This window comes from Pollicipes pollicipes, unplaced genomic scaffold (genome assembly GCF_011947565.3).
Source record: "Pollicipes pollicipes isolate AB1234 unplaced genomic scaffold, Ppol_2.1 Scaffold_7261;HRSCAF=8764_pilon_pilon_pilon, whole genome shotgun sequence".
Taxonomy (NCBI): Eukaryota; Metazoa; Arthropoda; class Thecostraca; order Pollicipedomorpha; family Pollicipedidae; genus Pollicipes; species Pollicipes pollicipes.
The window spans coordinates 43,277,804-43,291,796 of NW_023597054.1; the positions used below are offsets into that span (position 1 = coordinate 43,277,804).

Consider the following 13,993-nt stretch of genomic DNA (forward strand, 5'->3'; position numbering starts at 1 on the left):
CTTTCCTCCCTCGCTTTCTCTCGAAGGCAATTGTTTTAGTTGCCTTACAACTGGGTGTCGTGTGCTATAGTTCACGTGCATTGGCCTGCGCTGTCGCCACTTTACGGCTCGCTCTCAGCAGCCAGCCCGGAGCGCCTCGCCGCTATTACGTTGCGAACGGTACCAGCAGTTCTGTCGGGGCGCCAGCGGCTAGCGGTGGGCTGGCGGGCCGCCCGCTATCCGTGGCCGACCCACGACACGTCTGCGTGCCGCGGGGTGACGCCGCCGCCGCCCGTCCCTGGCAGGCGCGGCGGTGGTGGCAGCCGGCCGGGGCCGCCCGAGGTGCCGCCCGCCACCGGTCTGCTGTACGTGCCCGGCTCGTACCGGTGTGCGCCGGAGCCGGCAGCGCAGGCGCGCCACCTCTTCGACCCGAACAACCCGGGCAGGGCGCTGCAGGTCACGCCGAGCGGGGACGCCGGCCGCCGCGACCGCTACCCCAGGTCAGGCGGCACCGGCCGAGCGGCCGTCACAGGCCGGGGCTTCCTCTCAGGACCGGCTCAGGGCCGCTTGTGTTACAGGCGGGGGATGCCACCCTAAATATAGCCACAAGCTCGATTCTTTAACAATGATATGGATGTCCAGATACCTCGTCTTGTCAGGAGCTGCGTCAACCTTGCCCAGCGAGCGGCCTCCTGACCATCCCACCGAACGGACGGGTGACCGCCTGACCGGTGAAGTGAGCACACTGACCGGCTGTTCATCCCATCAAGCGCGCCTCGAACCGGCCGACCGTGCCATCGGGTGAACTCATGACCATAACCCTGACGACCTCACCTTGACCTGCTTGGCCGACTGCCCTGCCCCCCCCCCCCCCCCCCCCCCCAGTCAGCCTTCAATGCCCGTGGAGCTCCCAGCGGGCCAGGGACTGCGCGAGGTGAGCTGACGGTGTCCTGTGTCGCAGCTCGTCGTTCACCGGGTCGGACAGCCTCTGCTCGACGTACACCGATGAGGCGGCTGCCTGGGCCGACCCGTTCAGGTAGCTGCGCCCGCTCCCGCCGGGGGCGGAACGGGAGCGGGCTCTGGCCTCCGCCGCGATAGGCCTGCGGTCGGCGGGGTGCTTTCGAGCGTCCCACGCCGATTTCGATAGCGAACGTCACAGCCTGTCCTGAGTGGGAATGGAATCAATCCATTGCGTGATTTGTGTGCAGTCTGCCGACGCTGGACTTGCTCAGAGAGCAAAATCTTAGAGGATGTCAGCAGGACTAAGTGCCGCCTTGCTCTGCGAGACTCCGCCATGAGCTGTGGCCAGCAGACGTGTGCGGAGTGTGGGCGTGCCGCCTGCGAGAGCGGCCCGCGCTGACCACGTGCCGCCGGCAGCATGCCGTCGAGCGCCACCAACGCCAGCCGCGTGTCGCAGCTGCTGGGCCGCGCCACCGGCGAGATCGAGTACATCATCGCCACCGAGCGGCTGCTGCAGTCGTGGACGGCCGTCACCCGCATACGGTCAGTCGGCGACGGCCCCCTCGCTGCCGGTCCGGTCCGGTCCGAACGGTCTGAAATCGTCCGGACCGGACCGGACCGGACCGGACCGGACCGGACCGGTCCGGACCGGTACCGGACCGGACTGGACTGGACTGGACTGGACTGGACTGGACTGGACTGGACTGGACTGGACTGGACTGGACTGGACTGGACTGGACTGGACTGGACCGGACCGGACCGGACCGGACCGGGCCGGGCCGCCCCGCCCCGCTCCAGAGGTGCACCTCCGCAGCGGTCTAGCAGGGACCGACCAGTGGTGGGAGCGTCCAGACTGGGTTCTGGGTGTGAAGGGTCCTTCAGTGGTTATTCCACTTATGTGCAGATCTTTGACTCGTGTGATGACGTGTGGGCTTTTTCCATCTCTCGTGGCTGATACATTGTATACTATGTGCCACGTTGTTGACATCATTGCGATTCTCCCACCGCCGTGTCGCCTGCTCACCGCCACAGTGAGGCAGCGCGCTTACCGCCCCCCCCCCCCCCCCTGCCGCCAGTGAGCACGTGCAGCAGGAGTGCGCGCGCCTGATCGTCAGCGACCTGCGCACCTGGATGTCGCTCGGCGTGGACCAGACGGTGTGGAAGGCGCTCTACTACTGCGTGATCGAAGCGCTGCGCTCGGCCGACCAGGAGGCGCACCAGCCGGCGCTCCACGCCATCATAGACGACGTGAGCCGGCCGCAGCTGGGGCGGGCGCGACGGTGTGCGGTGTGCCCGGGGCGGGAGCTGAGCGACTGGTGGGACCGGGGGCGCGATACTGAGGTGCACCGAGTCGACCGGCGACTCTGAGGTGCCGCAGGGAAGTGACCGACGTGTCGTGCGGGACTTATACAAGAGCCGTTGCGAGTGGATGCAAGACTGCCCAAACTTTGCCAGCGTGTAAAAATGGTGCTAGGATCGGGCGCAACGCGCATGAACTGACGCAGATTTGGGTAGAGGTTTCTGTTGTCATGGCAGGGTGTGGCTGGTCCTGTCGGATGACACGTGTATGCGCCGTGACCTCGGGCGCGTGACCCATCAGTCGACGCCCAGCCGCTGCCCGTGCGAGTGGTGACACGCCGCGGGCGCCGCTCTCGGCAGGGCGTCGAGTTCTTCCTGGGCCTGCTGCGTAGCGTGCAGACGGCTTACAACCTGCCAGTGGAGAAGCTCAGCTGGCTGACGTTCGACCCGGCCAAGATGATCCGACAGCGCTACTGCTCGGTGGTGATGGCGCTGAGCCAGCGGCTGCTGCTCTGCCTGGGCGACCTGGCCCGCTACCAGCATCAGCTGGGCCGGCTGCCCAACTGCAGCCAGGCCAACAGGTGAGGTGGCGCTGCTGGTGACCGGTGCTTCGACGCGCCGCGGGCACCCGGGCCTGGGCCCGGGGGCCGGTCTGGATGGGGTTCTGGGCAGATAGCGGCTGCTGGCTTGGCCTGTTCGGCGATGTTTCAGTGTTACCATTGCCCAACCACTTCCGCTGTGCAATGGCTGTTGCTTTCGTCATATATAAATAGGCTGTTGTCAGGCTCATGATGGAAGAAATAGGCGCAGCTGACATGAGGGACGTATGTGCAAGCGCACTCATACCTTGTGCCGCAGTTATGCATTCGTCAAAACTATGGTGTTAACTGCAAGGTGTATATGCAAGGCGCCTGCGCCCCCACCTTCCGCTGCCGCAGTGAACAAGAAGCTATGGCTTAGCTTGATTTCGAGCTGTCACGTGTTGACCTGCTTGTTGATGCTCGCGGCACGCGCGCCGGTGGCGTTCAGTGACGCGGCTGGTCCGCTCTGCCGCAGCTTCTACGTGCAGGCGCAGCGCATGAACCCGAAGAACGGCAGGCCGTTCAACCAGCTGGCGATCCTGGCGCTGTACGCGGTGAGTGGGCAGCCGTGCGGACGGCGGGCGGACTGGCTACTGTGTACGGTGGCATGCCCGGGCTGTCTGCACACTGGTCTGGCTGGGGCGTCAGTAACGCCGGCTTTACCGCAGCATTGTCGATTGGTTGAACTCACTAGCTGAACTCTGTCCTGCTGTTGGGTGTGGTACCATCGATCGCGTTCATTGAAATGTTTTTGATTTTTGCTTTTGACGGAAGAGGCTGGCTTGACAAGGTACTTATATGGTTTTTATGGCAACTTACATCACTATTGATCGACATGTGAATTATGCTGCTGTTGGTCTTCCAGTTAAGTTATGTCCACGCACTTTCAAGTGTCTTGAATGACAGTGTGAATTTCAGCACAAGAGGCTGGACTGCGTGTACTTCTACACACGTGCTCTGATGGCATCCAATCCGTTCCACACGGCTAAGGAATCTCTGTTGTCACTCTTCCACGAGTCCAGTAAGAAGGTGAGTTGTCTCAGCTCCTCGCCGAAGTCGGGTGTCAGTCACCGTGTGAACGTTAACAGTGCTATAGTTACTCGTCGGTGTCGAGTATATCAGGTATGATGACTGGTCCCTAGTATGATGACTGCTAGCTAAACTGATGCTGCACTAACGTGTATTTTTTGGAGTCATCGTCGCTATCGGCGTACCAGTGCATCTGCTGCTAACAACTATCAGGTGGTACAGTGTCACCATGCTCTTCCCCTGGCGACGTTTGCGCTCGCCTACACCATGGGCCCGATATGTGACGTGACCGGCGTGTGGCCGGCGTCGGCCGCGTCCCTCCCGGCTGACACTGGGCACCGGCCGCGTCCCTCCCGGCTGACACTGGGCGTCGGCCGCGTCCCTCCCGGCTGACACTGGGCGCCGGCCGCGTCCCTCCCTGCTGACACTGGGTGCCGACCGCATCCCCCCCCCCCCCGGCTGACACTGGGCGCCGGCCGCGTCCCTCCCGGCTGACACTGGGCGCCGGCCGCGTCCCTCCCGGCTGACACTGGGCGCCGGCCGCGTCCCTCTCGGCTGACACCGGACGCCGGCCGCGTCCCTCCCGGCTGACACTGTGCGCCGGCCGCGTCCCTCCCGGCTGACACTGGGGCACCGGCCGCGTCCCTCTCGGCTGACACTGGACGCCGGCCGCGTCCCTCCCGGCTGACACTGGGCACCGGCCGCGTCCCTCCCGGCTGACAGTGGGCGCCGGCCGCGTCCCTCCCGGCTGACACTGGGCGCCGGCCGCGTCCCTCCCGGCTGACACTGGGCGCCGGCCGCGTCCCTCCCGGCTGACACTGGGCGCCGGCCGGGTCCCTCCCGGCTGACACTGGGCGCCGGCCGCGTCCCTCCCGGCTGACACTGGGCGCCGGCCGCGTCCCTCTCGGGTGCGGGTCCCTCTCGCGTCTCGCTGACAGTGGGCGCCGGCCGCGTCCCTCTCGGCTGACACTGGGCGCCGGCCGCGTCCATCCTCGTGACACTGGGCGGCCGGCCGTGTCCCCCCCGGCTGACAGTGGGCGGCGGGTCCCTCCCGGCTGACAGTGGGCGCCGGCCGGGTCCCTCCCGGCTGACAGTGGGCGCCGACCGCGTCCTTCTCGGCTGACCCTGAATGCCGTTCCGTCGGCAGTACGCGGCCCGCTCTCCTCTGCCGGGCCAGAGTCAGGCCGCCGAGCCGGCCACCGAGCGGCGCTCCGACCGCCACACGGACCTGCGCACCGAGACCTGGGTCCACCCGGGCCGCGGCGAGAGACTGCTGCGCACGCTCACAGCAGAGGACGACGACGAGGACGAGCACCCCGAGCTACGGCAGACCAGCGACGCTGACGTGAGTCTCGAGCTGCGCCAGACCAGCGACGCTAACGTGAGTCTCGAGCTGCATCAGACCAGCGACGCTGACGTGAGTTCCGAGCTGCGTCAGACCAGCTACACTGACGTGAGTCCCGAGCTGCGGCAGACCAACGACGCTGACGTGAGTCTCGAGCTGCGTCAGACCAGCGACGCTGACGTGAGTCCCGAGCTACGGCAGACCAGCGACGCTGACGTGAGTCCCGAGCTGCGGCAGACCAGCGACACTGACGTGAGTCCCGAGCTGCGTCAGACCAGCGACGCTGACGTGAGTCCCGAGCTGCGTCAGACCAGCGACACTGACGTGAGTCCCGAGCTGCGTCAGACCAGCGACGCTGACGGGAGTCCCGAGCTGCGTCAGACCAGCGACGCTGACGGGAGTCCCGAGCTACGGCAGACCAGCGACGCTGACGTGAGTCTCGAGCTGCGTCATACCAGTGACACTGACGTGAGTCCCGAGCTGCGTCAGACCAGCGACACTGACGTGAGTCACGAGCTGCGCCAGACCAGCGACGTTGACGTGAGTCCCGAGCTGCGTCATACCTGTAAATCGTGAATCAGCAGGTCGAATCGTGGTGTGGTCCGTCCGGACTCGCACTAAGAGGTGCTGTCATTTTCAGCTGATGAAAGCGTTCACTACCACATATCTGCACGTGCAGGGCAAGCTGTACACTCGGATCAGGTAAGCGAAATTAGTCCGCTCTGAATTCCGTTCTCCAGCACCGCTCAGATCATTTCTCATGCCTACTTAAAGTGATCCTTCCTTTGCATTTTAGATGATTTGGTTATGCTCGGACATTGGCGCATGGTGCTTGGGCTCAGATGGGGCAATGGGGGCTGACTGATTCTGTGGGTTTTGTTGTATTTTAATACAAAAATGTGTCACTGCAGGTGTACAGAAACGGTGCTCTTGAAGAATACAAAGATGTGAATGACACGAGAAAAGGAGCAAATTAAAGAAATATTCACATTTTAGCCCGTCGTTTTGGATCCAACATGATTATGCTCAGTTCGGTGCCCATCTCAGAATTTCGTAATTGGCGTCCATTAGTGTGATTCTTACCCAGTCGTATGCATGTGATCAAAGAAGCGAGATCAAAGCCACATATCTTGCAGAGGGACGCACCGCGCCTTTTCCCCTACCGTTAGCTGTGCGTCCCCAGCCTGGAGAGTTACCAGGAGGACGCGTGTGTGATGCTGCGCCAGTTCTCGGAGCTCCTCTCCTTTCCCTCCACCGTTATCTGTGCGTCCCCAGCCTGGAGAGTTACCAGGAGGACGCGTGTGTGATGCTGCGCCAGTTCTCGGAGCTCCTCTCCTTTCCCTCCACCGTTATCTGTGCGTCCCCAGCCTGGAGAGCTACCAGGAGGACGCGTGCGTGATGCTGCGCCAGTTCTCGGAGCTCCTCTCGCGCGAGCCGATGCCGCTCAAAATGGCCGACATGCTGCACATCCTCGGCATCAACATGTTCAACATCGCCAACACCAAGCTGAAAGGTGAGTGGCCGGGCGGCGGGCGGTGATCCGCCGTCGCCCGTGGCTCGCGTGTTTCGGCGCCGTCCCGGCCGGTCACTGGCAAAACCCGTGCGGGGCCTGGCACCCCGCCAGCCGGCGTCCGATGGCTCGCTGGCGAGGGAATGCGCGTCCCGGGTGCTTTTTGTGCCGCGGATGACCACGTGTTAATGACTCGGGTGGACGACAAAAAGCAGCGGCCGTCGGACGTGGCCGTGTTCTGACGCATGCCGGTCCTCCGGCGGCGGAGCTCGCTACTTACCGATCCGTCTGACGACACTGGCTGGGGTCGATGTGAAGCTCTAGGCGGCCGGCCTGGGGGGGGGGGGGGGGGGGCGCCCCAGGCCGGCGGACAGCCGACGGATGATGCGGCGAAGAGTGTTCCGGTGTTCCGCGTCCGTCGCGTGCCATAGCGGTGGTGCTATCGCCGTCTCACGTGTGCCCGACAGTTTTGCGTCCAGTGTATTGGTGTCTGGCGGAGGCCGGACGGGGAGTTTTCGATAGGAATTATTTTAGAACTCGGATTCAGACGCTTCTGGGGTTTGCCTCTGAATTATCAGGCCAATGTGATTGGTCCTGCTCAGAATGCCGTTTTGTACATTTATTACGTTCAAAAATAGACAGGGAGAACAATAGCCCAACATGCTGATCTCTCCACCGCGGTGCCTCGTAAGAATACGATACGGTATCGTGCTGAGCAGCCGACGGCGTGTGTGCGGCCTTACCAAGGTGACCGTACCTCCCCGTCAAGTGGAAGAGGACGTCACGAGTGGGACTGACCGGCCTTGGCGGCATGTCGGCAATGCCACGCGGTAACCCGGCTAGGCGTGTGGAGGCACGCTGCGTCGCGTTTGGGAACGTTTTGTGCGATGCTCTCAGGATCGGATAAGCAACGTGTCGTAAGGCTGTCTGACATCGTGGTTGGTCGTTTTATGGCGCCAGAAAGGATGATGGTAATGATGGTTTGATCGACACATTCGGCAAAATGTCTGCGATAACTGGCCGCGAGTCGAATGCGGCATATTTGAGGCAGCCCACTGGTATTTTTTTATAGCTTCGTAAGATTCTCAGAATTTGATAATGTTTCTGGACCGTCAAGCCATTATATGCCCAATCACTTGTTCCGTGCCTAAGCCGTTGTAATGCTGTGTTCACGTTCGAAGAATATGCGCTGAATGCGTGAGGTGATTGCCCCCGCCGTAAACAGCGCTGACAAGGTGACCCGGGCAGCCGCCCGCCCGCGGATTACATCGGAGACGCGGCGCCGGATCGACGGCCCCCGTCTGCGCCGACCTGAACCCCGCCTGCGCCGAACTCTGGCTGTAACGACCCGAACTCCGGCTGTAGCGGCCCGAAGCCCGTCTGTAACGACCTGGACCCCGTCTGTACCGATCCGGACGCTGTCCGTACCGACCCGAATTCCGGCTGCAACGACCCGAACCTCGTCTGTACCGACCCCAACGCCGTCTGTACCAACCCCAACCCCGTCTGTACCAACCTCAACTCTGTCTGGGAAGAAATGTGGATAGATGAAATGTTTGAATGAAGGCGAGAACGAAACAGAGGATAAAATTCATGAAACTCCCTGTGAAGCAATATCAGACGTTGTTTGCGATTCCACTGCGATTGCACACGTTCAGTCAAATTCACCGTTGTGATGTTCTCAGAGAGAACAACTGAGAAGTATTTGCACTGCGTTTGTTCCCACATAAAAGCACAGGATAGTGCATAATATCCATGTCATCCTCTAGTTGGAGGCATTTCGCCCTGCAGTTTGCCGTCTCCTTGCTTGCCTGGGCTTCGTTCCCCATTGGCAAAGTACCCAAAGTAAGAGTTGCTACCTATGCTACCTATATGACGTCGCAAGTGTTTACGTCATACACAAGCCGTAGGAACTGTTGTGACGCACTCACCTCTGACGTCATGGGCTAAAACTTGTGAACGGCGTCTGGCAATGGGGGAACGCGGCCTTGGGGTCGTTGCTCGTGCCGTGCCGGCTCCGCGTTCTGCTGCCGCGTGGCCTTGGGCCGGGTCGCTGGCTGCCGGTGACGTCACAAGGTCGAGCGGCGTGACCTTCAAGGTCGCGAGCCGGCGGCACCGCCGTCCCAGGACACTGTCTCGTGTTTTCGCAGCAACTGCCGTGTAACTGGGCGTACAGTCGCGGTGTCATGATGCGGGAGCAGACTGTCTGCGGTTATGGTGCGAATGTGACCCTGCCGTGTGCTCAGACGAAAGGCTTCGTCCAGAATTTCCTTGGTGGGCTTGAGCCAGGGCGCTTTGTGCACTACGTCATAATAGACATGCGTTGGATATATGACCCGCTTCGTCATTCGGCCAGCTTTTTATTTCCCTGCAAATGCCTGTATCTTGCTAAAGTTTGCAGGGTTTTTCTCTAATTCCGTAATGCGGCTCATAATATATTGCACATGGCACCTCCCTGAAGCGTGTTTGGTGCTGGAGGTCAGCACCAGCGCCGCGTAACCTCAGCCCGTTTTGAAACATTGTCAGCAGCACTTTGTGCCGCAGGATGATCCCGCAAAGGTCGCCGGCAAAAATTAAAGCAATGGCCGGCACGTGATTGTTGCTGGTGTTGACCGTCGCCGCAGCTGTGGCCGTGCGGCAGATCACCTGTGTGCCCAGGTGGCTCTGACAACGCACTGGCGCTGATGTACCGGCCCTGGTGTGGCTGGAAGCAGGACGATGTTTAGACGGGTGGTGTAACGCATTACTTAAGTTGTTAAGTGCATTTGCGAGGAGTAATATGCATATAGATAACGCAGCACTTATAGCATTATTCCGCTTACAGTAATTAGGAGGATGGAGAGATAGATGGACTGATGCAACGGAACTGCTGATGTTCGTCTCGATAGACGCTTGTAGCCGAAATATCATTCCATCTATCTCTCCATTATCCTGGTTATTCTACGAGGAATAAGGCTAGTAGTGCTGTGTTATGTTAATGTGACGCATTGATGTAGTTGACCTTATATTGGCTGCAGACCTCCGCTGCCAAATATCTACCAAACATGGTTGCTGTAGAGCATTGCAGACATATTGTCTGGACTATCAGGCATCCATGCACATTGCAGATACCATTACCGCGGTGCAAACGGTGCTGCCGAAAAGGAACCCTCGATCAGTTGGGCTGCGACGTTCTTCCGACCGTGTCCTGGTGTTTGTGGTCATATGGTGGTGACGACTGCAGGCTTTGTGGAAAACGGAATTTCTTCTTTTGTCTCCTTTTTGCTGCAATTTTCGTGTTGTGAAGCCATTCTTAAAATGTGTGTCTATATTCCAGACGAGAGACTCGGGTCGGACTTGCGATCAACCTATCAGGAACTGGCGCTGGCGGTCGCCATAGAGATGGCCGGTCACGTGATACAGCGGGCCAATCAGCTGCTGACTCTTCAGGCCAAGCAGGGTCAGGCGGCCGACCGGCTCTTTCCACTCTACTCACTGGAGACTTGTATCGTCTTCATCAAGGCAAGTATCTCAGCGTGGGAATAGCGATTCAATAATGCATGGGTTTCCTTTGTCGAGGAGCTGCAGAAGTTGAAGAGTTCATCTTTTAAGGAGTTAACCTCGAAGAAAGGAATGTTTTCTTTAGAAAAAGGTCATGGGTTTGCTGAGATTCAGAGAGATTGAGAATACATGGATTACGAGCGACACGTTTGAAGCTATGCGATGAACATGTCTGTGCCATGCGTACCAGATTGATGAAGGCCAAAATTAATCAAATCTCTTGGTAATCCCCAGTGGCAGTTTCATTCGGCGCTCCTTTGGAACAGATATTTATTGTGATCTAATGCTGAGGTTCAGCACCGATGCTTGGTTCTCAGGACGCTCTGGTTCTGAAGAAGCATACCGCCAGAAATGTCGATGCTGAGCATAGTCATCCCCGACTAGGTCATGTTCAGTGAAGTCCAAACATCGGCACCAGCGACTTGTTCAGCTGATATGCCATACGCTTCGTCCCATTTAAGGCCATGAGACCTTCCCAAACGGCTTGTGCAGAGGGAGGTTGTCTGTCAGGCGGTGACGGTGCTGCGCCTGACTCCGACAGGTGTGGACCGACTGGCTACTATGCTCGGGCAGCATCTGGAACCCGCCGCCGTGCACCAACGACTACCGAGTGCGGTGAGTGGGGTCAGACCGGGGCGGGCCCGAACCAGTCCCGGCCGGGGACGGGACGGTCCCGCACCGGCGGACAGCACGAGGTCGGGCGAGCTGGCGTGGCCCGCCGGATTGTGTCGTCTGTCCCCCGGGAACAGCGTCCCGGCGGCGCCTGCACAGTCATGTGGATGTGGTCATAGTGACTAGGCCACATGGTGTAGAGAATGGTAGGTGGGTGCTCGGTTGAGGTGGCCGGCCAGCACTCTTGTCTCTCGCGGCCTTGAGGTTGGAACACGGCACCTCATTGAAGCTAACGGACGGGCCGTTTAAAAGAGAGGAAGTAACGGGTGATGATGTAAGCCACTGTAGTTGCAAAGCGTCCAAGATAATTGACGCTGCTGAACGCCAATCTGGTCACCGGGGCGTGGTAAGGGTACTCCTATGTAATTGCTCAGACAAGTGACGAGAGGAAAAATGTTGATTGCTCTAAGCGAAGCGTGTCATCGAACTTTGCCCCGTGTCCCATCTTTTTATGTTGGGCTGCAATTTGGTACACATATATGCAACAATTATTTACCGATTCCACCCCGTAATGAGATGATAATGATAGACCCAAAGTGCCTCCCGCATGTCATTTTCCGACACTGGTATTACAGTGGCAATAAGTCTTTGTTCAAGTACAAGTTAAACGCCGTTCGCCCCACCATGTATGGGCCGAGGAGCCTCGAGGAGCCTCACGCATCCACGCGCTCATACACTTCAAAATGATCGCCATGCGGCGCAGAAAAACGTCAAATCGGTGTGCCGGCCGCGGGCCGCCGACCAAGCCTGGCCCCTGCACGGGGAGCAGGGGAGAACAACTGGCCGTGGTCAGGCTCGGGGCGGCCGGCGGACAGCGCGGAGGCGCCGGACCGCCGCCTCGGGGGTGGGGGAGCGGACTGCCACAGGACCGGGTGGGCCGAGTGCGTGCCTCTCGGGTGGGTTGGGGAAGAAGTGAACCGCCACAGGACCTGCTGCGCGGAGCGCGTGCCCCTCGGGTGGGTTGGGGAAGTAGTGGACCGCCGCAGGACCTGCTGCGGGGAGCGCGTGCCTCTCAGATACCACCTGGCGCCCCGATACCCTGTGATGTCGAACGAAGCAAGGCTGGAAACGCGCTGTTGCTGGCATAGTTACTGTGGTATGGTGAGCCTCGGACTGCCTGTTGATGTGGTGTAGAATTTGGTGCTCGCTGAGACCACCTGATAACTGTGATCGGGTGTGTTTTCAGTGCGCTTCTCGAAATGAGACGCCTCACCAGTGTGTGAGGGCTGGGGTGGCGATGCCAGTGACGACATTGACATGAACCTCGGCGCAGGCGGTTTGGTTTGTGACAGTTGCGGTGGCGCACACGGGCCGGATAGCTGGTGCCGTGGCCGCGTGCCGTGTCATGACCTGAGCTCGCCGCCGTCCCCAGGGCCGTGGGGGACTGCTGGGCGTCGCTGGCCGAGCTCACCAACCAACTGCACGCCCTCGACGTCAAGACCATCGCTCTGGAGCCCGCCGGCGCTCCAGGTCAGTGATCTACCGCTGCCAGACGGGGTCAGTGGCCCCTCGGCGTCGCTGACCTCAGGCTGTCAGGTGCCGGGTCAGTGGCGCCCCCGCACCCCACACATCAGACGGTCAGTCCTTGGGAGATCACTGGCGCCCCGTCATTGAGGTCTGTCCAGGCACCATGGCTTATTCTGTGCATATGTCAGCGATCATTTCTATTTGATTTTGGAACCATGGCGTGTGTGGTGCTAAACGCCACTAAACGCGTCATGGGTCTGGTGTGTTACAGGTGATACTGTAGCCCGTCTGCCAGAGGACCTCTACGTGTCCCGTTTTCTAATGGGTCCGGTGTGTTACAGGTGATACTGTAGCCCGTGTGCTGGAGGACCGCTGCGTGCCCCGTTGTCGGACGGGTCCGGTGTGTTACACGTGATACTGTAGCCCGTCTGCCAGAGGACCTCTGCGTGTCCCGTTTTCTAACGGGTCCGGCGTGTTACAGGTGATACTGTAGCCCGTGTGCCAGAGGATCGCTGCGTGCCCCGGTGCATAACGGGTCCAGTGTGTTACACGTGATGCCGTGGTCCGTCTGCCGGAGGGCCGCTGCGTGCCTGTCGTCTGACGGGTCCGGCGTGTTACAGGTGATACCGTGGCCCGTCTGCCGGAGGGCCGCTGCGTGCCTGTCGTCTGACGGGTCCGGTGTGTTACAGGTGATACTGTAGCCCGTCTGCCAGAGGATCGCTGCGTGCCCCGTTGTCTGACGGGTCCGGTGTGTTACAGGTGATACTGTAGCCCGTCTGCCGGAGGATCGCTGCAAGCCCGTTGTCTGTCGGGCCCGGTGTGTTACAGGTGATACCGTGGTCCGTCTGCCGGAGGGCCGCTGCGTGCCCGTTGTCTGTTGGGCCCGATGTGTTACAGGTGATACCGTGGTCCGTCTGCCGGAGAGCCGCTGCCTGCCCGTTGTCTGTCGGGCCCGGTGTGTTACAGGTGATACCGTGGTCCGTCTGCCGGAGGACCGCTGCGTGCCTGTCGTCTGACGGGTCCGGTGTGTTACAGGTGATACCGTGGTCCGTCTGCCGGAGAGCCGCTGCGTGCCTGTCGTCTGACGGGTCCGGTGTGTTACAGGTGATACTGTGGTCCGTCTGCCAGAGGATCGCTGCGTGCCTGTCGTCTGACGGGTCCGGTGTGTTACAGGTGATACCGTTGTCCGTCTGCCGGAGGATCTGTTTCTCCAGGCGTTCAGTCCTCTGATCTGCGCCAACTACCAGGTGGTGTACGCCGACACCACCGCTTGCAGTCTGGTAAGTCGCGGCCCAAACTCCAAATGGATGCATCCGAGCCTCGGCTGTCCTTGGTTGTTAATAGTCGAGGCACTGGAAGCAATCTCGCGCTGGCTGAGCGATCGCATTTTACTTGATATAAGGATCCTGGAGACAATGGAAACAGAACAAAGTTATTCAGCATTTCTTGAATGTTTGGACGGTGCGGAATAACCCGGCTGACATCTGCATACCTGGCGTGTTAATGGGCTCACCTGGAGGCGCCTGCGTTCGAGCCCATTTAAGCTACATACTTGTACAGCCTCGATACAGCGGTTTTGTTCATAAGAGGTGGAAATTCCGTGGCTTTGTC

At 60.1% G+C, this 13,993-nt stretch overlaps 1 protein-coding gene across 1 annotated transcript in view; it reads left to right on the plus strand.

The window, feature by feature from the left end:
- The first annotated feature begins 316 nt into the window (after window positions 1–316).
- Window positions 317–13,993, plus strand: part of Smg6 (Smg6 nonsense mediated mRNA decay factor) — a 30,574-nt gene continuing 16,897 nt past the window's right edge. The window contains exons 1-14 of the mRNA XM_037235295.1: window positions 317–479; window positions 941–1,015; window positions 1,357–1,482; window positions 2,016–2,187; window positions 2,599–2,819; window positions 3,295–3,373; window positions 3,738–3,848; window positions 4,996–5,193; window positions 5,834–5,895; window positions 6,561–6,706; window positions 10,020–10,204; window positions 10,785–10,858; window positions 12,288–12,385; window positions 13,556–13,662. Coding sequence (XP_037091190.1) covers window positions 1,358–1,482; window positions 2,016–2,187; window positions 2,599–2,819; window positions 3,295–3,373; window positions 3,738–3,848; window positions 4,996–5,193; window positions 5,834–5,895; window positions 6,561–6,706; window positions 10,020–10,204; window positions 10,785–10,858; window positions 12,288–12,385; window positions 13,556–13,662 — 1,578 coding nt within the window. The 5' untranslated portion in view covers window positions 317–479; window positions 941–1,015; window position 1,357. The remainder of the gene's footprint in view (window positions 480–940; window positions 1,016–1,356; window positions 1,483–2,015; window positions 2,188–2,598; window positions 2,820–3,294; window positions 3,374–3,737; window positions 3,849–4,995; window positions 5,194–5,833; window positions 5,896–6,560; window positions 6,707–10,019; window positions 10,205–10,784; window positions 10,859–12,287; window positions 12,386–13,555; window positions 13,663–13,993) is intronic.